The sequence below is a fragment of the Eleutherodactylus coqui genome, chromosome 11 (genome assembly GCF_035609145.1).
Source record: "Eleutherodactylus coqui strain aEleCoq1 chromosome 11, aEleCoq1.hap1, whole genome shotgun sequence".
Taxonomy (NCBI): domain Eukaryota; kingdom Metazoa; phylum Chordata; class Amphibia; order Anura; family Eleutherodactylidae; genus Eleutherodactylus; species Eleutherodactylus coqui.
Window position 1 is genome coordinate 81,128,755 of NC_089847.1, and position 26,468 is coordinate 81,155,222.

The following is a 26,468-nucleotide window of genomic DNA, read 5'->3' on the forward strand; positions in this document are numbered from 1 at the left end:
GGATGACACTGCCTGAGAGGTGATGTATCTCTTTTTTTTTTTTTTTTAATGCCACTAGGGCTTAGTTTAGGGCTTTTACTGTGGGTTTTCATACTGTAAAAGTTGTATTGCATGAAAAACGTGTTATCATGTGATGCGATGCAACACATAGGAAGGCTCCATAGGGAAACATGGGCTACAGAAAAAAAAGCAAAAACGCAAAATGAGGCTGTATAGAGTATGCCGCGATTTTGTAGTCTCGCAACAGGCAACAAAACATCGCTCCTATAGGCTCTACATACATGCGATGTGTAGCACTGTCGCATTATGACAAGATCGCGCTAGAAAATCGCCCGTGTAGAAGCGACCTTACTATCATGTCTAGCGTTAATAGAGCCGGCCATAAGCCTGATGGGCCAGTTACCCGGACCCTGTATGATCCACTGTCAAGCACAGAAGAGTCACAGAAAAACATAGTAGCATCAGAAGAATATGGCAGAGAAGGGAAGCAGCGCCACTGAAACGGTGACCCGAGAACCGGAAGATGCCTTATTCCCAAGGCTGGAGACTGCCCATACACAGCACCAGCTAAAGGAAGGATTAATGAAAATGTTACTGTCTTCCCAGTCGAGAAATAAAACTATGGCCTGGGATGATGTCTGTGATCAGTGGTTTGTATTGGATGTTTTGTTGATGTGGCGGTGAAGCGATAGTGTATTGATAATACAGTCCTTGCCTCAGGAGACGCTGCCCTGAAAATGATTTCCCAGCATTGCAGACATTGTTAGTTTTCAATTGGGAAATGGCACCATCATTATTCTTGGTTATTGAATCTTCCCTTACTTTTGCTAAACTTTGCCCCATTATCATAGGCTTTATATACAAACACCCAGTCTAGGCTATTATTGCTCTAAACACCCTTTATATAATTATAGAATGTCTTTTATGATTTGTATTGTTCTTAACGTAGTTATACAATTCATCAAGGAGAGAATGATGAAACCGCTGCAGACTACTGTGTGTATTGCTCCTAGCGTCTTAAGTCATTACATTTACAGGAGGGGCGTTTAAAAAACAGATATTTACATGATCACATAAAGCACAACTATGCGCTGGTGTCAGGCCCGGACTGGCAGTCTGGCTCAACTTCGTAACGGGCCGCTGCTGCCTGCAGGCTGCCGACCCGGATCCAGCCTTCATCTTCTTTTAGCCAACCACATCCGCGTCTTTAAGACGTGGATACAAGTGACAGTGACGTGTGACGGTACAGGAAGCAACACAGGGCTCCAAGCTGCTTTGCCCAATTCTTCCTTTAAGATGCATTCTGCTGGACCCATGGTGGAGGAGGCCAAGGCAGCGGATGCAGGACACCGTGAGAGCACAATGAGGCAAATGCAAGTTCATAGTTTTTAATGACAGGGCACTATGTAGCAAATTAAAGGAGACTGTATGATATATTATAGTGCGACTGTTTGGCGTATTAAAGGGGGCACTATGTAGAGAATGAAGGGGACTGTGGCAGATTAAAGGGGCACTGTGTAGCTTTTGAATGGAGACTGTGTGGCATTTTAAAGGGACACTGTGTAGCATATTAAAGGGGGACAGTGGCAAATGAAAGAGGCACTGTATAGCATATGAAGGGGAACTATGTGGCATATTAAAGTGGGACTGTTTGAAATATTAAAGGAGCACTGACACATATTAAAGGGGCAATGTGTGGTAAATGAAAATAGGACTGTATGGAAAATGAAGGAACTGTATGCATATTAAAGGGCACTGTGTGGCAAATGAAGGGGGAATGATTGGCATATTAAGGGAGAGTGTGGCTTATAGGGGGGTACAGTTTGGCATATTAAGGGAGAATGTGGCTTATAGAGGGGAACCGTTACATTCATGTGGGCAAATAGGCACTGGGCCTACACGAATGTGACCCAAACACACGAACAGAGACTGGACATACTAGCAGAAACACCAAACAGGACAGAAAACTGCGGACTGGACTCACGGATAGATGCAACATAGAACTGAAAAATGACCGTCACACTCACCAAACATCCCCGCACGCTAAAGCAGATGGAATAGCTGTAATAAATATGAGGGATTCGTTTGTGAATTGGCCAAGACACTTAAGCCGCGAGCCCAGCAATCAAGGGTCTTCGTGTCTCACAGTCCCTACTCTAACGAGACACATGATCCAGCAGCACAGGACACAGTTCACACAGCAAGCTGCAACACCAAGGTAACAGGACACAAGTCACACAGCAAGCTGCAAACAAAGGTAACAGAACACAAGCCACACAGCAAGCTGCAACACAAACATAACAGGACAAGTCACACAGCAAGCTGCACACAAAGGTAACAGAACACAAGCCACACAGCAAGCTGTACACAGAAGGAAAACATAACTGCTCACCCTGGACACCAAACAGACACTGAAAGAGGCCTATATTTATATATGAGCTCAGACCCTAGGGATTGGCTGGCAAGAGCAAACCACACCCAGCCAGCTAAACTATCCCTCACCTGTGAAGGTCTGCTCCTGGAACCCTGTAGAACAGACTCCAGCAGCACAAACCTGACAGGCACTGTGTGGAATATGAAAAGAATTGTAATATATGAAGGGGATGCTGCGGCTTATTCATTATACAGGAGGTGCTGTGAGGTAAACTTTTATACAGCATTCAGGAGAAACTGTGTGTGGCACTATTAAACGTTTATCTTAATATAGGGATTAAGGATATGAATAGCCAACATCCAAAGACATCTATGTGCCCTGCCATACTAAAACATTTGTCAACCTTTGAGGGGACAAGTTGTGTCCGGGAGAAGTCATCATGGTGGCTTGGGCCAGATGGGGAAAAAAAAGAGAACAATTCCAACTAGTAATGACATCACATGTGAGTCACAATGTCATTGTTTGTTCTGGCACAGACGCTCTGATCAGTCCTATGGTCATTCTTGTTTGTGAATTAAAAAGTCCCACTATAATTTCCATTATCAATGTTAAACTGAGAGATGTTATTTCACATGGTAGAAACTTATTCAGCAGGGGCTGACCTGACTTTGCAATTTATTCCTTTATTGATCTTGGTTCTAGTGTGCAGTGTTAGTTCCACTTTTTAGACTAAAGACCCATTTAGAAACAACGATTATTGCTCAAAATTCCTTCAAAAGCCATCTTTTGAGCAATAACAATTGTGTCTAAATGTGCCCATCTTTCAGTTTTCTGCCCAACGACGGTTTTCAGTTCTGCTTGAAAACCATTGTTCAGCAGAACAGCTAATAAGCAGGACCGCACGCTGTGTTCTGCTGGAGGAGAGCGGATTACAGCTGATAGCTGTTCTGTCAGCGGGGCTGACACTGAGACAAAGCAGATAAGTAGGACTGCAGGCTGTCTCTGCTGTCCATGGGCTGAATTCTCCATGGGGAGCTAGAGATTATATTGTTTTCTCTTAGCAGCTCTGGGCTGAACAATGGAGCTAATTACAGAGCTCAGACATCCTACTGAGTTCTCCAGCAGCTCCCAGAAGCTAATTTGCATGCAAATGAAGCTGATAAAGTACTAATAGCAATTAGTGCCTATTAGTACTTTATGCAAAACGATCGCTGATCTTTCAATCTTTTTAAAGAATATCCATGTGTGTAAATTGGCCTTTACTCCTCTTCCCCTTTGTCTGGCAGGCGCGGTTGTCGTCCTGCTCTCTTTGTAACCCGTGCTGATACCTATCTTTTTCCTGTACCTCTAGGGTTAATGACTTCAGGGCTTCCAGTGCATCTGTAGGACCTTTTCTAATCAACGCCCTATATAGCTAACCTGGGACTTCATTTTAGTGCTGTAGTGTTGTTGTGAGTTCAGATCTCTAACTTCTTGCTTAGCCCCTGCAGTTATCTTATGATTATTCTGTGCTTTGTAATTTATTGTTCTTCTGTCCTTGTATCCTGCTGTCTGTTTTACACTTGTCAGCCTGTTCTTCCTTCTGTTTCTGTACTCCTCCCTGTATAGGTTTGTCTTTTGTTGTATAGGTGTTCTGTCCTGTCAGGATCAGTCAGTGCCTAGAGGAAGACCACAGGGTCGTTCTTATCGGGACGCTAGCCCTGCTTATAGGCAGGGTCTTACTAGCTCAGGGCAAGCTACCTTGCCTAATTCTCACCTACAGACTGGGTTTCATACATCCGGTATCTTACTTCCGTACACCAGAGTCAGCTGTCAGCCGTGCTGGACTAGCTCATTACCTATCTTGTAGGTTGACACAGTGGTTCCACGTCCACAGTCATTAAATGCAGCTTGGTTCTCATGTTATGTTGGTTCTGGTTTTGTATTTAGTAACGAACGGTATTCTAGTATTAATGATTACGATATTATATATTTGGGGTATTTACATTTTGTTGACCAGAAGTATAGGGATATGTTTCTGCAGTGCGTTACATCTCGTGCACCTTGCACACGTATTTCAATCAGTCCGGTAGGTAACCTGTTAAAAATTTGAATCCCACCCCTGCGAGTATTTCTTCCTAAGGCCGGCTTCACACGGCCGTGACGGGCTCTGCTGCGGAATTCCGCGGCGGAGCCCGTCACAGCGCCCCCCCCAGAGACCCCAATACGTACCTCGGGATCCGGCGTCCTACGTCCCGCACGACGCTTCGGCGTGCATGCGCAATAGAGCGGTGGGCGGGGAAGCGGTTTCACGCTATCTTCCGCTGTGCTACAGCGGAAGATAGCGTAACGGATGGCTTCCATTGACTGTAATGGAAGCCGGCCGCGCGTACACCCGCTACAAATAGAGCATGCCGCGGGTGAGGACGGGTGATTTCACAGTGCAGAATTCCGCACCGTGAGCATAGAGCTATTAGTTTCAATAGAACCTAATAGCTGCGGGCATCGCGGCGGAAATCCATCCGTGGGAAGGAGCCCTAATAGTTCTGACACTGGCCAACATCAGGAAATTCTATACGGGCTGCCGAGGCCTGAGTAGGAAAACTTTTAGAAGTCCTGGTTTATTGGATTTACATAAAAGATAACCGCCAAGGATACATTTAGCTCAGAGAGTAAAGCAGAATTGGTTACAGCTTGCATCTTGCACCACTGTTTTATGTACTTTGGGGAGGGGGAGTTGGTGTGCCGGGGCTGCTTTTTGATCCGTCTGGCGCTGGCGATTGTTATTGGATTTGCAGAGACTGTACTATATCGTTTAATGGACCTGACCCTCGTTCATATAATGATGTATGAATAGCACTGTTATAAACGCGCACTTAGTCTTTCTCCTCAGATATATTGAGCTTTGTAAGGATGGATGAAAAGTAAAAATGCTGTATAGTAAATTACTGTATTAAACAGGAGAATACCAATATTACTGCCAGGTAAATTATACTGCTGTGAAAAGAGTATTTCAGTCCTTCCAGATGGTCCCTGCTATTGCAGATTTCTCACACTGATTGATTTCTTGTCTTCATACAAAGTGTTATACATGTAATATTAGACGACAGGAATGGGAGTAAACACATAGCACGGTTTTTGAATTATAAATGCATTTTATTTAAAGGTAATCTTTCACCAGGCTTATGCGGCCCTATGCGAGGCAGAATTAATCAAAGTCAAGGGATCTTCTTGGAGTCCGAAATACATTTTTTTCCCTTAAATGGGGAAAATTGGCTTCTACCTCATTGGGTTTTTTTGCCTTCTTCTGGATCAACATTATGGGGTAATAGGCTGAAATGGATTGACATATATGTCTTTTTTTAGTCTTACATACTATGTTACTATCTTGATCGCAATGTCGGGTCCCTTACTTGATTCTGTGTAGTTGCTTCCATAAGATCAACTTTTGCAAATTGCGGTCTTTGTATCCATGAATGGTGGGATAGCCCCGCCCTCCTACTGCTGATTGACAGCTTTCTTCCTATAATGTGGATTAATGGCACGTGGAGCCACAGCGCATGAATGTCAAGGATACAGGGCACAAAATGGGGAGGACCGTATTTTTGGAATGCCCTGCAGTTTCTAAAATCTGATTTTTATGAAAACTATAATTATAATAATTATATATAAGAGTTATAATTATAATTAAGTAAGTGAGCCATCGTTGGAATCCGGGCTCCATTATTAGTTTATGGTGCCCTCAGATAGTGTATTTTCAGTCCGTGCCCTGCCCTATCTGAATGAGCCCAAAAAGCTGCCTATTGCATTACTGTTACTATATTCCACGCTGGTAGGGTAGCTTTGTTCCTTAAAACCAATACTGTAAAATTAATGTTAATTAACATAAACTAATTATCTCATAGCTCAAAAATTGTGAAATTCTATTTGCCTTACATTCCATTTTCTGTGGGGATAAGAAGCCATTCAGTGCGGTATACAATGAGCCGGGGCTGCACAATCATTGCCTTAGCAGAGTAATGCAGCATTACTTTATGGCACGCTCTGCTTTAATACTGTATTAGTTAACTTTTCTACTCCAATGCTCTAAATAGCACATTAGTTCTGACATGAACATTTGTAGGAAGCCACATGCTAAACAGCAAAAATATAAATTCAATTCTTCCCCCCATTCAGCGAGGCACACAATAGAACTCAGGAGACGATAAAGGGAAATAAGCAGACTGTTTATTCTCCAAACTGCTCTGAGCCGGCATGGAAGAATAGAACGCCGTCCTGTATTGTATACTACTTATAGACCGTGTACACTGGAGCACACAATGAGCCCAATGAGTCTCTGTGTTTCCCATTGTCCACCAATGGAAGCTGAAGTCAAGTATGATCTGAAAAGTTTCACGGGCCCCAAGAATACACCGGATGAAATATTTAGTGGTCACATGCATATAACGGAGGTCTACATTGGGGGGTTGGTTGGTAAGCCGTTCAGGATCCCGGTTCATATTAAACAATACCAGTATTATTTTCGTCCAAGGATATAAAGCTCCATTTGAAGTGTTTTTAGCGACTCGGCACATTTTGCAGAGCATCTGTATAACTGAATACATCAAAGCCTGGACTTCTGATCCCCCTTTGTCTCATCTTTGTTCCTTGTCTATACACAGGGCTCAGCAGACGGCCAAGCGACTCTCCGTAACCTTTAAGTCTTTTTTAAAAACGGCCTAATAGATTTCAGAAACAATTAACCCATAGGGCTTGTTCATACATCAGCTGAAGTGTGCTGAGCATGCAGCGTGGCCTGACAATGGCCAACCACCACGGCTGGATACACTATGTACTGAAAATCGAGAGGGCATCCTGCTCATTGATCACTGCGACCAGGGCACTTTGAAGACCAATCATGGGGCGCAAATGTGTAGAGACGGCGTGTGTGCGATGGTTTCCGCCTACAGACACAATACTTTGCTAATGATTTATCTGTTGCTCCCTTTTTAGCCATTATTCCTAGATTTATGAACTTGGCCGTACGCTATGTCAAAAATGTATTAACCTGAGCAATATAGAAGTTTTATCAGGCCCTTTTATCCTCATAGCTTAGCAGTATTAGGTCTAATGGCCACATAATGACATCTCGCTCGTAGACTATGGCGGCAGGTTATATGCTGGTTAGGGGTTGGCTTGTGAAGACAACTGTTTTTGAATAGGAGCCAAAGCGGCAGCTTCTGATAACCACCGGGGATCAGCTGTTATTGCTGGGGAAGCTGCTTCTGGCCAGACATTTCCCTTGCAGCGACCATCCGTGAATGGTTGTTTATGTAACGCATGGACAGGTCAGTTAGCGAGTCCCCCGCTATGACGTCCATATGCCATAGTAGGATGAATGGAGAGTGGATGTCTTCGTGAGACAACGCCTCGAAGTTTTACTTTCTTACGTGACGCTTATTAATGAACATTGAGACTTTTATTGTACGCACTCTAGAACGTTTATGTGACAGAATTGAGATGTCCACAAGAGGAAGAAAACTATAAAACTGTGACTTTAACCTATCCATATACTTCTGTATTGCAGATGAACGCCAGAAGTAGTCCTTGTTAAACACAGCTAATTGATATTAGTCATTAATAAAGAAACTATGCCTATAACTCCCAGTATCGCATAGGTTATATGCCGATGAGCCTCTCCAAACTGTGTAGGCTGATAGGCAGATTTTAAGGGTATGTTCACATGAGTGAATGAACCCTTAAATCCACTGTCTGACGTCTTTCCAATCCACTGTCTGACGTCTAAAGACATTCTGATTGAAGGCTGTACAGCTCTGATGTCAGAAGACGTCCGGCAGGGTATTCTTACTGTATATAAATCCACAGTGGAAATAGCTGGCAAAATCCATATCATTTAATGGACAAGCACATACTGCACAGATCTCCACTACGGATTTTAAATCCGCAGCATGTCAATTTACACTGTGAATTTAGACCGCAGATTTCACTTCTTTAAATGAAAGGGTAAAATTTGCAGTAAATCCACACTATTTGGTGCAGATTTGCCGCTGCAGAGTCACTGTTTTTTTTATTGAGGAAAATCCACAGTAAATCCGCAATGTGTGAACATGCCCTAAGGGATCCATACACCTTCATTAACTGTTGGCAGATCACACATCCAGCCGACCGCTGTTTCTCCCGACTCCCCAGTACACATAAATGCTTGGTTCGGCTGAACGTTCATGTGTTTTCAGTAGGAAGGGGGGTAAGTTGCTGACAGATGCCTCTAGCGGTGGCTTATCTCCATAGAGAACAAAACGATGGGGCATTGAAATTCCCCAACATCATCTGGCAGGAGAAAGTCTGGAGACATCCACACACACACGTGACAGCCGTCCGGTCCTGCTGGAGGCGGTGGGTATGAATGACTTATCCCTAATGTGTTCTCGGCCTGAAGATGGAAGACTTGAACAACAATTTTACAAAGATTGTAGAGGAGTCTATCTTGTAATTCCTCTTGTTACTCCAGGGATGGTGGCTACAGGCAGTCAGGGGGGGATCAGCCCCATATTGCATAGATTACCGCACTTAGTTTACAGAGGTGTGATGTGACATAGAAGCATCTGTCAATACAGCAACCACAAACTAGTATTCCTTGCCTATGGTCCTAATCCTAGGGCACCAGCAAGGGTTTGCCATATCATAAAACAATCATTATTGGCCAAAAGCTGATTCTAAGTGTTTCTGTGTGTGAATCATTGATTGGTGTTTTCAGATTGAATGAGATTAGTTGGAAGCTTATTTGGGATAATCATGCTGCAATCATTCGGAATGAATGCACTTTGAAGTTGGACTCGGAGCTGACTCTGAGTCTTGGGATTGGGCCTCCTCCCTGCTACCGCATGAAGACGGACAGCTCATCTCCCTGGTCACAAAAGGGTGGAGGGCAGTTAGTCTTCATGCAGCGGACAAAGAGAGCTGGCACAGCCCAACCTAAAGACTCAGAGCCAGCAGTGCTTCAGAATACAGTACTCATGGGGCAATAGGCTCCCCTGTCTTGGGCTCATGATGCCCGTGATTTGGGCAGCATGAATCTGATGGCAGAATCCCTTTAACAAGATCCAGGAACATTGTGCAATTCGTATCACTTCACACTGTGATGTTGACAGAAGGGAATGATAGCTGTCATGTATGCTAATCTGTATTCTGCTCACCAATTTGGAAGCAGTAAGTGATTCTTCTAAGCAGCCCTGGGGTCTCTTGTGTTCCAAGAAGAAAACTTTTTAACCCTTTCCAATCCACTGTCTGACGTCTAAAGACATTATGATTGAAGGCTGTACAGCTCCGATGTCAGAAAACGTCCGGCAGGGTATTCTTACTGTATATTACTGGCTGCCCTGTTGTCGGGGGCCTCTCCAGCATGCCCCATACTGCAGTACTGGCTCTAGCCAGCAGATGGCGTCATTGTATAATAGCAGAAAGAGAAAACACCCTAGGAAACCCTGAATTCGAAATTGGAATGCAAAGGGTTAAAGCTCTCCATTGATATAGTACAGGGGTACTCCAACCTGCGGCTCTCCAGCTGGGGCAGGTTGACTACTCCTTTAGAGTAGCAGACTAAGGCCATGCGTAGAGCGTCTTGTAACAGGCGGAGGGCCGCAAGTTGGTTAACAGTGGAATGGATGGCTGTCGGTAAAGTTGCTTAACTTTGTAGAAAAATTTTAAAAATAGCCACCATGCCTGTAAATGCGCAAAAAAACATAGCCCTCACTTCTCGTTCCCCCGGGGTTCTAGCCCTGCATGTGAGCAGCAGTGACATGTCGTACTGCTGGTGATCACTGCAGCCAATCACTGGTCACATGCCCGTACTACCCAGACAGTGGCCATTGTCACCATCAGTACGAAACATCACCGCTGCCTGCATGTAAACAGAGGCTGTCAGGGGATCACAGGGGAGGCAGCGCCGGATCCCTGGGGGAAGCAAGGAGTGAGTAAAACAATTTATTTTTTTGTTCATACATGATTGCTGTTTTTATCCATTTTTCTCCCCTCAGCTGCACTGCGGAATATGGTGTAGCCATATAAATAACGAATATTAATGATTAAAGTTTAAACTGTGTATAATGCGAGGATCATATGTTCTCGTTATCCAAGATAAAGGATATTACAGTGAAAATCACTTGGCCCCGAGCCTCGTCTTTTATGTGGTCGCTGGAGTTCTCAGCGGTTTCTAATATTCTTAAATTTTACTGTATGGAGGTCATTATTGCCATTATTGTAGCTGGCAGGTAGCGGGAGGAGAATATGGGAACGTTACACGTATCCTTCAGAGACAACTGCAGAATCGCAGGAGCTGACCTCAGGTTGATGATATCTATAACTCCTTCCTCGCACAGAACCAGCAGCTGCTTCTGTGATTTGGAACAAGGCATTGATCAGTAGCTTGTGGTCCGCAGCCAGCGGCTCGCTGTCACACGCATGTCTCATCTATCCCCGCCATGGAAATGACAGGCAACGGATCTGGTTGGCCAGGAGGAAAGTGGTAGAGGGGTCAGAGAAAACACTGGGCAGCATCTGGTAGACTACAGAAGGGGCCAGTCACTGTGTAATTAATCGATGTGACATCTCAGGAATGTAAATCTGAGCAGCATTTCCAGGCAGCCAGTCCGGTGTATAATTATAGTGCTGCCAACTTAGTGATGTCATGGCATTAGGGAGAAACAATGGGAATATGGCAAACTAGGCCTGTAAATAAATAAAAGACATTTACAAGAATACATATCCGTTACTGACCGCTCACGGATCCGCACATTATATGCATTGTACGCTCTGGGGCGAGCACAGGGAAGAGAAACTGGACATGGGCTAAACAGTTTCCTGCAGTCTAGTAATACAGTCAGCACTTCTGAGCCCTTTAGACATCTTGATCAGTAAATGGACCATTGAACACTTTTGTTTTTTCAGTTTTTTTTTTATTCATGGGTCCCCATATCTGTGCTAATTAAAGAGGTCATCCAGGGAGAGAGAATTGGCAAAGCTGCTCACTGTGGTAGAATGATATAAAAGAAGCCATACTCGCTTTACAAGATTTCCAACCACTTCCGTTCTGCCAGTGCTCCCTACCAGCCGCTGCAGGAACCCAGCGATGCCACCCCGACATAGGGACTTGAGACCATTGCAGCCGGTGATTAGCCACAGTGGTTGCATGTCCCTATGTTGGGACGTCATTACTGTTGCAGTCCGGAAAAAATCTACGGTGACTAGTTACTGCGGAACAGAAGCTATAACTCCTTGATTAATAAATATTTAGGCTGGAATCATATATGCAGTTTTTGTGGCCGTTTTTTTGTAAGCCAAAGTCAGAATTGGATTCAAACGATATGGGAAATATAATGGAAGGGCTTCTACTTCCTGCTGCATCCGCTTCTGACTTTTAACATAGTATGTTAGGCTGAAAGAAGACTAATTGTTCATCCAGTTCAGTCTGTTTCCGCTCCCTCTTGTTGATCCAGAGGAAGGTAAAAAAGAAACAATGAGGCAGAAGCCAATTGACCCCATTTTGTGGGGGGAAAATTCCTTCCCGGCTCTATAGTCACAGTCAGAATAATCCGTGGATCAACATTCCAAAAGTTTGTAGGTAGATGATCTCTTTGTTAGACCCTAAATCAGACTCACCCACATTCAATCTAGCGAAAACCCTACTAAACCCAGATAAACACCTACTTCCTATGGTCTGACAGCTCCTGCCTGAGTAAAAACCAAGCACTTAACCCAATCACCAAGGTGAACTGTATGAAAATGCAAGTTTGCTTCCAGCCTTATAAAGGTCAACATTCTTCTGCTCCAAATCCCCATGAATAGACTTACACTCCTGTCTGGAGGTGGATGGAAGCGGATGGCCAGATGAGATCACCGGCCAGCTCTGCCTCCATTCACTGAACAACTGTCAGTCCTATGTCAGGAGCTATAAGTCATTGAGACAACTATTGGACACTTATACATCCCACAGTCGTGGATGACTGGTACCCCAGATAAATGTACTAATTGCTGTAGTCAGCCATTGATGGGGGAACAGCAATGGAGATTGTTCGAAAAATATAAAGGAACCTTGGAAGAACAATCATCTTGATGGCATAATTTCTGCAAAACTTTGACAGGTGACAAGAGGACTTCTCTTCCAAGAACCTCATTATTTATGCTGTGAATATTGGGGTTCTCCCACAGCACTACGGCCAGATGTTCTACAAGGGTGAAAAAGGGCAATTGTTTTTGACTCTGGACATAGGATTATCATATAAGACCATGATTCTCTCCAAGAGAAAAGGACCAATACTGATCTGTTCAAGGACGTCATGGAGAAACACTAATGACCACTATTAAACGCTTTTTCGTCACCAATTAAAAGAAATCATGCTGGGATATTATGTTTTGGGCATAAGAAATTAATAAAAGGGCTTTATTTGTTATCCTTAGCCTTTCTATGTCTGACAAACCTAACCTCATCTTCATGAATAACTGAAGGCAATAGACAAAGTTGCAGAGGTTTAATGTTTGCAAAACGTTTAACATCAATATTGATTAATGAAATGGGGCAGAATTTGGGCTCATTATTAGGCTTGGGAAGCATTGAGATATGTGCCTCCAACTATTGAGAAGCAGATGGATAGGTAGGGGTGAGGGTTTCATTTATGATAAAAGTGTTTTATAAAGTTTTATAAAATTTGTTATAAAACCATTCTTGGCTTGGGATTTTTTCCTTTGGGGAACTCTTTAATGACTTGGGCTACTTCCTCTTCTGAGAAGACCTTCTCTAAGCCTGAGGCATTTTAAGAGGCTGAGCTATCTTATTTGGGTTATGTGGCGATCTTCTGCTTTAGGTTTTCTGACATAATAAACATTGGTGAGGGTGATACAGATATAAAAAAAAACCAAATATACACCTCCCCGCTTGCTGTGATCCTCCGCCATAGCTGTTATCCTTCGGTTTTCTGTTAACGCGCTTTGCAGCAGTCACATAGGTTGTTTAGCCAGGTGACCACTATAGCGAATGGGCTTCTACATTACAAGACAGGTTTACGGGATGTCACTGGGTCTTCTGGCTATGCTATGGTGCCGGACCACCAAAAACGCAGTGCAGTGCCACAGTAAATATATTGATTTTATATAGTTTTGGGCAAGGGGGGCCAAAAAACTATATAAAAAAATAACTTGAAGAACTCCTTAGAGCATGTCGTCCAACATGTCATGAGAGCCCCTCACACTTGGAATTTTTTTATAAGGTTTCCAATATATCATATAGTGTATGGTATTCTAAATAGTACTTATCAAAAATACAACTCATCCTCCAAAAACAAGCGCTCATGTGGTTAGGGCACTGAAAGATTTTAAAAACATTATGATTTTTTGAAAGTGGGGATGAAAAATTAAAATGAACATGCGCTGCAGCTAGAAGGGTTTAAAGGGGTTCTTCTATTAAAAAAACATACTTACCTATTCCTCCCTAGGCAGCCTTCTTACCGCATCTTCTCCTCGTTGATTTTCTCCTGGCTTCTGCATTCCCCCGGGTCACATCACCTCCAGCCGGCAGGATCCTCTTCTTCCTGTGACGTTACGTACATTCTCAGCATTCTGCTTCCTGCAGGTCAGTGTACCCAGTCACTAGTGATGTAGCATTCACTAACTAGCAGGTAATGCCAAATCCTATGCCAGCTATTGTTGAGACTGCGCATGCGTGCTATCTCGTCACGAGTGTTCATATACTATTGCCGCGAGACAGCGCACGTGTGCATTTTAGCCCAGCATAGGTTTCAGCATTCCCTGCTAGGCAGTGAATGCTACATCACTAGTGACATAGCATACATTAATCTGCAGGAAGGAGACTGCCGAGAATGGATGTAACGTCACAGAAAGAAGAGGCTGGAGGTGACGTGAATCGGGGGACTGCAGGAGCCAGGAGAAGATCTGGTAAGAAGACTGCCTGGGGAGGAATAGGTAAGTATAGATTTTTTTTCTTCCTAATGACAGAACTTCTTTAAGGGATTGCTTGTGACCAAAAAAAAAAATCAACATTTATATAAATCTTTAGGACAGAACGATCAAATTTCCAGTTCACTCACTCTTGCAAAAGTATCCCGTCTTCTAAATCAAGACTGTGGTAATGGGATGCCATTGGGAAATCCAAGCCAGTTCCGCTGACGTCATGGACATGTGCGCTGATGTTCTGCAGTCTACATTGGCGCATGCGCAGTACATGAGAATGCAAGGACATCCCCTTCCCCTGAGACTGAAGTAGTTGCTGACTATACCTGGACTCCGAACCGCACAGGCTCATGGGGGCCTGTGTGCGTGAACCTGCTTGGATTCTACAGCAGCATCACATGTCCACAGCATCAAAAGTGAGTAATTTGGAAATATGATCAGTGCAACTATAACAAGAGTTGACTAAATGCCAATTTTGCTTCTCAGACACCCCTTTAATAAACTGATTCGAATAGAATATTGGACCTGAATACATGGGCATTCTCTGAAGGAATTGTCTGCTGCCTTTCCACGTTCTGTCAGCCATAACTTCCTCACTTTTATGTGCATCTTGGGAGGGATACAATATAGTATTAATTTATATGAACCCGATCCTGGCGACAATTTCCTTTTTAATAACTATACTGTCAATTGAACTTTGAATTCAGCTATATAAAGAATTCTATTCCTCTTTATATAATTAGTAGGATCGCTTTTAGGACAATAAAAAGTGTGATACACGGACAGTCCAGTAATAAAAACATGCAAAATAAATCCACAAGACCTGCCGAACTCCACATCCGAGTGACGGATACCCCGCTCTCTTTTTACTATACTGCGGTGCAGCCATATATTTTCCTGAGCCGAACATCTAGTTACAGAGCATGAACTTTTGTTTGAGCACTTAGGATTCTGTGAAATATGCTTTCCTGATTGTAAACTTTAACGATATCTGTTAGAGGTGAAATCAAATGGACAATAATTTGTGATTCTGCAGAGTTGGATTCATGTCTGGCTTGTCCTCCTTGTCTTATACTGCAAATCTGTAGAGTAGTTTTTCTATTTTGCACCATTAAATAACAATCTGCTAGAATTCATTAAAGACAGTCGCCAACCAGATGCAGATGGACTGGAGATAAGGTCTCTCAGCACCCCCATCCCCCTTCCCCGATTTACCCCCTTTCTGGGATAAGGGAAGAGGAATTAGGGTCAGTGTTTAGGTTAGGGCTATATGGCGACTTTAGCCAAACTTTGCAACTTTGCAACGTTGCAATGCCATTGAATGCAATAGAGTCACAGCGTGAGTGACAAGGCGTCTCAGCTGACCGCAACCGCTATGATGCCACCACAAAAAAATTCAACCTAATGAATTTGGTGCGATCACTCCAAATTCCTTACTTAGACTCCTGTACATAAAATCGGTCTTAGTAAATGTGGGCTCCTGCCTCTAGCAGTATTGCACCATGCAGACCATGACCCTTAGGCTGGGGCTACATGGCGATTTTGACTGCAACTGAGGTCATATGACCAAAATTGCTGAGTAGCGCTGCGACATTGCACTGCCATTGAACTTACTGGCACTGCAGGTTGCTGTGACCATGTTGTAAAGTAATATCACGGTCAACGCATGGTATCGTACCTTTAGGCTTCCTTCATGTGCGCTTTCTTTGTGGCACTTTTTTTTTTTTTTTTTTTAACACAAAAAATGCATGTTAAAAAAAGCCCAATTTACTAAATGGTACATTCTAATTTTACAAGAATTTCTTGGGTGGTGATTTTTTTATTCACACAAGAAATGCATTTAATATTTCCAAGGTTATTGCCTATTTTTGCCTTAAAAAAAAGCAGGAGAAACGGATCTACCAATACTGTATCTGATAGTTAGGGCTCGCTCTCACTGGCGTACGTCCCTTTAACTATTTCCACTACTTTTTGTAGCACAAAGAAACGCAAACAACAAAACATTTCAATTTTTCCCACAGATTTCAATGGTTTTAAAAAAGAAAAAAACTCTAAAATACCATAGTTACATTTACTTTTAATCCTGTTTTTTTTCTCATTTCCGTCTTTTAAAATAAACAAACAGTGCAGTCAGCTGTGCAATTTCTAAAGTTTAAAAAACAGAAATTAAACGGAATTGAATTAAGAGGAAATAAATGGAAGGATTCCCAAAAAATATCTGAAAAAAAGCCCCTCTACAGAACGCACTGTTTAAAAGAAAAAAAGCCATGGACCTAAAAAGGCAAGGTAAGTGAGGTAAAACATCCTAAGGGCGAAGCCAGATGAGCGTTTTTTTTTGTGTGCACCTGTGTGCGCAAAAAAAGTGCATTTGATAGAACCAGTGGCTCCCTATGTAGTGTTCAGACTCCGTCTTTTACAGGCACGAAATACTCTCACCTGCAAAAGACAAGACATCCGTGAGCAGGGAAGGTCCATGCATAAAATATCCCCACGGGACCACAGCACTGTCACAGTGTTCAGTGATGATGGGACTCCCCACGAGGACGAAAGAATCCATTGGGGACGAATTCATTGAATTCAATGAATGGCTGAGCGCTGCCTTTGATTGGCTGAGTGCTGTGACCAATCCCAGGCAGCGCTCAGCTGTCATTCAATGAATGGCAGAGTGCTGCCTGTGATTGGCAGAGCGCTCAGCCAATCAGACCTAGCACTTTCTGGAGGCAGGGATTTTTAAATCCCCGGCCAGCATAAAGTGCTTCATAGCAGCGTCAGGGATCCAGCGACAAGACGCGCCGGACCCCCAACAGCAGAGGAAGGTGATGTATATATATTTTTTACAGCAGCTAGGGATGATTTTCGGGGAAGGGCTTATATTTCAAGCTTTTCCCCAAAAATCACTGCAGGGGTTGCTCGCATCCCATTGCTTTTAATGGGGCTGACTGCAGTAGTGCCAGACCCATTGAAGCAATGGGCATGGAGCTTTGGTCACACACATTTTTAACACTCTCGTGTGATTGAGCCCTGAAGCTAGCATCTGGTCACTGCAGTTTTTGCAGCAAAAATGCTGTGTTTTTCCTTAAAATACGACATGCCACCTTTAAGTAATATTTAGTAGAATGTTCTATACTTCATATATAGGTATTTGTGATGGTGAGGTCTCCAAAACTGAACTCATTACCAATTCAGGTTTAAAGATCTTCAGCAATGACAAAAGGCAAAACTGAGACAGAATACAAGGGTTGTGCGTGTAATGGAAGGGAAGTGTAAAATTAATGTTCCTGATTTAAAATTAATGGCTGGAAAAATAAAGGAAGGGCTGAATGAATTCAATTATCCTGAAGGTGGAGGGGTGAAAGGAATGATCAAATGGGTTTTATTAGTTGTCAGAATTAGAACTTTCATAACACTGAACACTGCAAAGAGACGCTAGAAGAAGTTGTTGTTTTGCTGTAAAACTTGGCATGCAGTTTCAGCATCGGTACTCAAGAAGGATATATCAGAGCTTGAGTGGGTATAAAGACGGGTAACTAAAGTAATAAATGGAATGGGTGGACTACAATACCCAGAGAGGCTATCAAAACTGGGGTAATTTAGTTTAGAAAAAAGATGGCTGAGGGGCGACCGAACAACTATGTATAAATATATCAGGGGACAATACGGAGATCTCTCCCATCATCTATTTATACCTAGGACTGTGACCGTAACAAGGGGGCGCCCTCTATGTCTAGAGGAAAGAAGATTTCTACACCGACATAGAAGGCGGTTCTTTACTGTAAGCGCTGTGAGACTATGGAGCTCTCTGCCTGACGACATTGTGATGGGGAACTTGATAAAAGAGTTCAAGAGGGGCCTGGATGTCTTTCTTAAGTGGAATAATATTATATGTTATAATCATTAATAACTTCAAGGGTCGGTGATCCTGGGATTATTACGATTGCCAGATTGGAGTCAGGAAGGATTTTTTTTTCTCTTAAATGGGAAAAATTGGCTTCTACCTCATTGGATTATTTTTGCTTTCCTCTGGATCAGTGTTTCCCAAACTTCTCCAGTCCTCAGGGACCCCCACAGGTCATGCTTTCAGGATAGTAAGAACACCTGTGGCAATGTCTGAGGCACCGACAATAATTACATCACCTGTGCAACACTGAGGAAATCCTGAAAACATGACCTGTTGGGCGAGCGTGAGGACTGGAGTTTGGGAAACACTGCTCTGGATCACCATTGGGAGGTAATAGATTGAACTGGATGGACATATGTCTTTTTATGGCCTTACTATGTTACTATATTTCTATATACACATACTGTGATGTATTTTATATAATTTATGGTGTGTTATACTAGTTACATTTTGTTATATTTAGATAACAATAGTTGCATCTAAAGTAAGGATTCTTTTCAAAAATGTATTTTAGGCTCCGTTCATACTAGCGTTATATCATTGGGATAGTAGGTTCATGTCTGACTATGAATAGCATCTGCACGGAAATTGTATGTTGTCATTGTGTTTATTCTTCTCAAATATGGTGGCTCAGTCGTTAGTCCTGCTGCAGTTGGCTTTTTATGCTCTCTTTGCATTTATTTTTTTTTTGGTCTTCAATTTGCAATGACAGAACACGTGTGGTGGCTCAGTCCTTAGCACTGCTGCCTTGCAGTACTGGAGTTGTAGGTTCAAATTTGACCAGAGTGATGGCTCTATGTAGTTTTTAAAAGTTGACACTGCCTTTAATGAGATTTGAACCTGGGACCCCGGCACTGCAAGGCAACAGTGCTAACCACTGAGCCACATTCATTGAAGAGCCATTACCACTATGCAGAGATAGACAAAACTGCAAATGAAGAGTTCCATCCGCCATCCATTGAGTACAATGCGATAAAAAAAAGGATCCATCTGTATTCCGTTTGCAGATCTGGAAACAAAAGTACAGCAGTAAGAAAAAAACCCAATGAAGATGAAAAATACAAAATAACGGATTGAAACTGAAGACCTTCTGCTTCGATATGTTTCTATGGGCTTGAAAATGGAAGCATGACTGGCCAGTATAAGTGTCTCCAGTGGAAGGAATGAGTAGGACTGCCGGTCTTTTGTGGTCTAGCTTTACCATATCATCTATGTACTATAGTTGGCGCCCCCAAAAAATGACAAAACTAACTAGAAGTAGCAGACACCATAATATACCGACACCCAGGACGTGTACTACAAAACCGCTGGAGCTCTCGCTGTAAATGATTAATGGTGTACACACAAGCCCCCTCTCATACAATATTTAGAAAGAAGAATAGATGATAGTTTCAGTAACAGAAAATTGTTATTTGCAAGCCGTGGAGGTCGGAGGTTAATACATCCCGCGGGAGCATAAAGACAGGCTGCCGTCAATAGTGATGGGGTAAGTAAGCCTCCAGGTCTGACCCGTCAGGGACAACTTGCTGCCAGCTCTTATTGCAGTACAGAGATTAAAGAACGCGCTCGGAGAGCAGAGTATTGACACTGTGAGATGGTTTCCGAGTCTTTCACTGTAATCCCAGGATACAGAAGGGAGAGAGCGAAAGGAACATATGCGGATTTGACTCTGGGGAATGAATAAACCATCATACTGGAGCAAATTTACTTATTTCTATCAGCTATTTGCTCTTTGAATACTTTAAACAGGTAGACAGATCAGGTCCTATTAAAGATGCTACCATGGGGCTATACGTCTTTTCTTTCCAGTTTTTCATTTGATTTTTTCAGTATTTTACAGAAGAATCCCTCACTGTTCACTAACATTCCAGTTTTATTCTATTCTTATTTGAGCATCTGAAAAGCTAAGCATTATCTTTGATGGTATAACATAAAGCTTCCTTTCAGGCATCCAGGCATGCCTACGATAACCATTGAAAGGGGTTGTCCACTTAACTGAACACCTTCTCAGAATGTTATCTCGACAGATTTAGCTACAAGAAGAGTCCATTTATACATTAAATATACTTGTTAATGTACGGGGTTGTCAGCTCCCCTGTCCTCCCTCTGTACCTATGTATCTATTGACTATGGTGGCGGAATGCTGCCATCTTTCTTCCCCTTTAACCTGTCTATGTACACGCTAACATAGTTCGTAAGGCTAAAAAGAACATCTATCCAGTTTAGCCTATTATTTTGCAATCTTTATATAGAAGATGGCAAAAATAAGACAATTTTCCACATCTTGGGGGAAAAAATTCCTTCCCATCTGGCATTCAAAATAAATCCCAGAATCAATGACCCTAGTGATGTTATCTAAGGACTAGAACATGTAATATTGTTGTACTCAAGAAAGGCGTACAGGACCCTTTTGAACTCTTTCAGTGCATTTACCATCACCATGTCCTCAGGCAGAGAGATCCATAGTCTCACTGCTCTTACAGTAAAGAACCCCCTTCTGTGTCGGTGTAGAAAACTTCTTTACTCGAGACATAGAATTGTAACACGTAAATGTGCATTACAATTTTTTTTGGCCACTCAACCAGTTTTGACTAGAAGACCTCTAACAAGTACCAGCATAAGGAAGAGTAAAAAAAATATACATTAATACTGATAAATAAAGATGTAGCAATCCTTATTATGACTGGTACATCGTGTTCACTTGATTTACAGCATCGCAGTACATTGTAGTTAAGCTACAGTATTTATAGCTTGTTAACTACCAAGTTTATGTTTGCTACATCTGTATCGCACTATAGGTCAAAATACCAAAAATATCAATGTAACGAAAAGGTAATAAAATCCTGTATTTACACTGGTGATTATTTACCTGCCACCGGAGTTCTCTGTTCCTTGACACTCCTTGTTTTGCACAGGTGGCGGATTAGGTCTCCTCTTTGATGTCTACCATTCATAATATATTATAGTAATGAGCTATTATTCCTTACGCCTCAGCTGCTGTATGACCTCTTGATAAAGAGTATGTGAGTTTCCTATCAGTCACTGAATGATGATATGGAACAGCCCCCGCACCGTATCTGCCACTGTGGGGCATTCTGACCTGCAAACTCCCCCTATTCCCAGGCAGAAGCCTCACAGTGTTGTTCCTCCAAAGCCCTACCATGTCCTATCAGTGTCACCCACAATGTACAAATACATTAAGTAGCAATTCCCTTTACATTCCCTCAACACTTCAGTTTTCTTCCCTTTCCTAGTTACATTTGACCAACCCCTAAATGTATCCTCCTGTTCCAGAAGTCCGCATACGTGGAGTGACTCCCAGCAGCAGGACTGACCTGTAAGGCTGGGCACACGTTTGATTTCAGTGTGCACCCAGCCTTTCCGTACTGAGGTTCCATCTAGATTGCCAAAAACAGAGGAAACCTTGGATGGAACCACAGGCTTTCATTACTCCTCCAAAGTCTCTGTTTGAGCAGGCTTCGATACATTTCTGGCATTTGCGTTGGACAGAGTAGTGTAGTCCTAAACTATTCTGTCCAGCACTAATCCCCCCAAAGCAAGGGAAGGGACTTGTTATTTGTATAGCAGAAGGCAGAGGCTTAATTTGAAGCTCCCGGGCCCCAATGCAAAACCTGTAACGGGGCCCCCAACTATAATGCTTTACTCATAGTACTGGGCTTCCTATATGGAGAAGAGAGGCCTTATGGGCCCCCTAAGGCTCCTGGGCCCGGGTGCAACTGCATCCCCTGCATCCTCTATAGTTATGCCCCTGTCGCCAACTTATTCCACAGCGCTTTTAGGTCATTTTTTTAATCATAATTTTTGAAAATGTATTACCCCCCAGCAAGCTGGGCACTCATTTTACCGATCTGCAAAGGATGGAAGGCTGAGTCAACCTTGAGCCTGCTACCTGAACCAAGCTGGGATTGAACTCGCAACCATCAGGTTGCGAGTTCAATCCTGCATGTAGTTTCATCTAGGGTTTCCACTGCTTTGGCACTCTGCGCCACACAAGGAAAAAGGAACACTCTGTGCCACAAAAGGAACAGTAACCTGCTGAAAACGGAGACTAAAGATTGCAAAAATGGCATTCAGATGGAACTCCACGTCGGAAAGGCTGGGCACACACACGGCATAACAGGCTGCTTCTGCAAGGGGATAGGGAGTGAGGTGAGTCTTGTCAAGTCATCAGTCTGTTTCAGATCAGAACTTGCTGATTATACAAATATTTAGTATTTACACTCCGATGGAATATTACAACTGTCTCGTAGAGCGCATTGACTACAAGGGTTATGCTAACAGGACTACTCTTTTTTTTAAAGCCACCCTGGCAATTAGGTTCATACATTTCCTTAAGATTCCTGCGCTCGCTTGCCTATTTCTGGACCTCCCACAGAATTGTACGTCGCTGCGGTCCACATTCTCAGACCGTTCCGAGTTGTTGGACGCCCATTTATTACCGATTTATGTATCCTCTGAGAAGGTGATAAATACTTTCCGTGTAAAGACCCTTTATAGACTTTTTTTAACCTTCTTTGTGTTTTCTTTCTGTACAGAACAGTTCTTAGCATTGTGGCAGAATGTATTTGTCTTTCACACATTGATACGGTAACTGTAAATAATGCTTGTCTAGTTTATGTGGCATTTACTATGTTGGAGAAGGCTTCCATTAAACTTCTCGGGCCTCCCGTTATTAACACTTTAAATAGATGATGAGTTGCGGCTGATTTTCTAAAGTTTGGCAAGGTACCAGTGTATTGTGAAGAGAGTTATATTATGCAGATCTCAGAGGGCTCAAGAAGGGCTCAATCATTATCAGAATGTGATTTCCATCATAATGCCAGTGACGCAGGCTTTAATCTCCCAGCTGAGATGGCTTGGAGAAGCTATTATGTAAGTCAAAAGATGGACTTGCTTTTACAATCATGCGCTTAAAAATCACTCTCAGAACTTCCTCACACATTATAATCACTTCATCTTCTGCGTCTCTTCACTTATTAATTTGCTTTTATGTGAAGCAAAATGCAGCCACTGTGATTCACACGGGCAATCTACTGTGCCGGCAGAGAAAACAGATGCCATACGTGGATAACAGCCTGTACAACAAGGGCGATCCTACCCTGCAGAGCTAGCAATCTAGTGACACGTAATGATCCGCATACAGATCACCGCCATGTGACCATTTATTCAGTATGAGATATACATGTAAAAATGTCAGTCATTGCCTTCAATTCTGCAAATGACATGTAGTCTACATATTGTTTTAACCCTTACCAATCCAATTTTGGATTCAGGGTTTCCTAAAAGGCTTTCTCTTTTTGCTGTTATACAACAGTGCCATCTGCTGGCTGAAGCCAGTGTGTGTGCGCCAGAGAGGCTCCAACTGCGGAGTGGCTGGCAATAAACAGTAAGAACACCCTGTCAGACGTCTTCTGACATCGGAGCTGTACAAGCTTCAATCAGAGTGTAGGGAGATGTCAGACAGTGTATTAGAAAGGGTTAATAGTTTCTCAAATAGTCTACATATAGTTTTTTGGGGTAAGGATCTATTAATTGACTGTTTTACATTTCAGCAACTAAGTTGTTTATTACGTGACATAATTGATTGACCGTTATGATTGTGGTTTTCTCCTTTTTTTAGTGTTCCTGATTGTTTTTCGTTGTTTTTTTTCTTTTCAGGAAATTATCCAAATTCATCAGAATCTTAAAACACAGTTGTGATTTGGAAGACTACTACAACATGACGGTCACCACAACCACTACTACCACTGCGGCGGCTGCCTCCGCAGTGGCCACCACAACTGCAACCGCTACCACGGTTGCTATGACAACAGCTACCTTGGACTTACGTGACTGGCTATTCCTGTGTTATGGACTTATTGCATTTTTAACAGAAGTAATAGATAGCACCAATTGTCCCTATGTATGTCGCTGTGACAATGGTTTCATCTACTGTAACGACCGAGGTCTAACGTCTATCCCAGCTGAGATTCCAGATGATGCAACCACCCTCTACCTCCAGAACAATCAGATTAACAATGCTGGAGTTCCACCAGAGCTGAAAACTAAAACCAACGTTAGAGTTATCTATTTGTACGAGAACGACCTAGACGAGTTCCCACTCAACCTTCCCCGTTCACTTAGAGAACTTCACCTCCAAGATAACAACATACGCAGCGTGACGCGGGATGCTCTTTCCCGTATACCACTCATAGAAAAACTTCACTTAGATGACAACTCTGTGTCGACTGTCAGCATTGAAGATGATGCCTTCCTAGATAGTCGTCAACTTCGCTTGCTTTTCCTTTCACGCAACCATCTCAGCAGCATTCCCAATGGTTTGCCGCACACTTTGGAAGAGCTAAGATTAGACGATAATCGCATTTCTACCATTCCACTTCATGCCTTCAAGGGACTCAATAATTTACGGAGGCTAGTGCTCGATGGCAATCTCCTGGCAAATCAGCGCATTGCAGATGACACGTTTAGTCGTCTCCAAAACTTGACTGAGCTGTCCTTGGTAAGAAATTCATTGGCTGCCCCACCTTTAAACCTACCTGCTGCTCATCTACAGAAGCTGTATTTACAGGACAATGCCATCACACATATTCCCTATAATACACTGTCCAAGATGAGGCAACTACAGAGACTGGATTTGTCCAATAACAACCTTACTGCACTCCCTCGTGGCCTTTTTGATGACCTAGAGAACCTGAGCCAACTCCTCCTCAGGAATAATCCCTGGTTTTGTGGTTGCAATCTTATTTGGCTTCGGGACTGGGTGAAGGCTAGAGCCACTATTGTCAATGTACGGGGCTTAATGTGCCAGGGCCCTGAGAAAGTTAGGGGTATGGCCATTAAAGACATCACTCATGAGATGGATGAATGTTTTGAGGGTGGTCCCCAGAGCAATGTAGCATCAGCACGAGCAACACCTGCGGGTCCTTCTATCACTACCCCTCCCCAAGGATCCCTGTTTACTCTCAAGTCTAAAAGGCCAGGTATTCGATTGCCAGATTCCAATCTGGATTACCCTATGGAAACCGGAGCAGGGACAAAGTCTTTGGTGATTAGTGTCAAACCATTGACAGCTGACAGTATTCGCATCACTTGGAAGTCTTCTATTCCAGCCAGTTCTTTCCGTCTGAGCTGGTTGAGACTAGGTCATAGCCCAGCTGTTGGCTCTATAACAGAAACCTTGGTGCAAGGAGACAAGACAGAGTATTTGTTAACTGCACTGGAACCCAGATCTACCTACATTATCTGTATGGTATCAATGGAGACAGGGAACACGTATCTTACAGATGAGTCACCCGTATGTGCCAAGGCAGAGACAGGGGATATCTATGGTCCTACTACTACACTTAATCGAGAACAAAATGCTGACCCTCTGGCTGGTTTACCCCTGGCGGGCATTATTGGTGGGGCAGTCACACTTGTCTTCCTTTTTCTCATCTTGGCATCAATCTGCTGGTATGTCCATCGAGCTGGGCAATTACTAACCCGTGAAAGAGCCTGCAGTCGCGGAAGCCGAAAGAAAGACGACTATATTGAATCTGGCACCAAGAAAGATAACTCTATATTGGAGATCAGAGGACCAGGGCTTCAAATGCTACCAATAAACCCTCACAGAGCCAAGGAGGAGTATGTGATCCATACCATATTTCCATCTAATGGTACCAGTCTTTACAAAAGTACCCACACGATAGGTTATGGCACTCACAGGGGATACAGAGATGGTGGTATTCCTGACACAGACTACTCCTATACATGATGAACCATTATTTCTTGGACTGACCAGATTCCTTCCCATAGTAAAATCTCTGGTTCTCCTGGTGCCCATAAGTTTCCTAACAGTGTAAGAGAAAGAATTAGATATACAAGTAAACCTAAGTTATGACACAAACAAGACTCTATGGGATAATCTGTAGGAAAGGAAAAACACCAATATTCATATCCCAAAACCTGAGCATAAAGAAGAATTTAAAAAAAGACAAGACATGCAGTAGTCCATATCCTGCAAACTGAAAGGGTCGCAGGAGAACTCAGTTACTTTAATACAAAAAGTTTAAACCATTTTAGAACAAGGAAATAAATTCAGAGAGATTCAAGCACTTGGATACAATTTGCATATTATAACCCGATGGTTCTCCTTTCTGTTCCTTTTGTTAAATTCAGGGTGTAAATGAAGACATGGTGCAATGAATATTTGTTTTACATCTCTCCCTAATAGTCCATATATATATATATTTTTCTCTG

The 26,468-nt window shown here is 42.9% G+C and overlaps 2 protein-coding genes across 3 annotated transcripts in view; one reads left to right on the forward strand and one right to left on the reverse strand.

Moving 5' to 3' along the window:
* Positions 1 to 26,466, forward strand: part of FLRT1 (fibronectin leucine rich transmembrane protein 1) — an 82,296-nt gene extending 55,830 nt beyond the window's left edge. Inside the window, exon 2 of the mRNA XM_066583985.1 lies at positions 23,889 to 26,466. Within this exon, the coding sequence (XP_066440082.1) occupies positions 23,950 to 25,983 (2,034 nt within the window). The 5' untranslated portion in view covers positions 23,889 to 23,949 and the 3' untranslated portion in view covers positions 25,984 to 26,466. The remainder of the gene's footprint in view (positions 1 to 23,888) is intronic.
* Positions 1 to 26,468, reverse strand: part of MACROD1 (mono-ADP ribosylhydrolase 1) — a 656,520-nt gene that overhangs the window by 296,007 nt on the left and 334,045 nt on the right. The gene's annotated exons all lie outside the window — the stretch shown is intronic.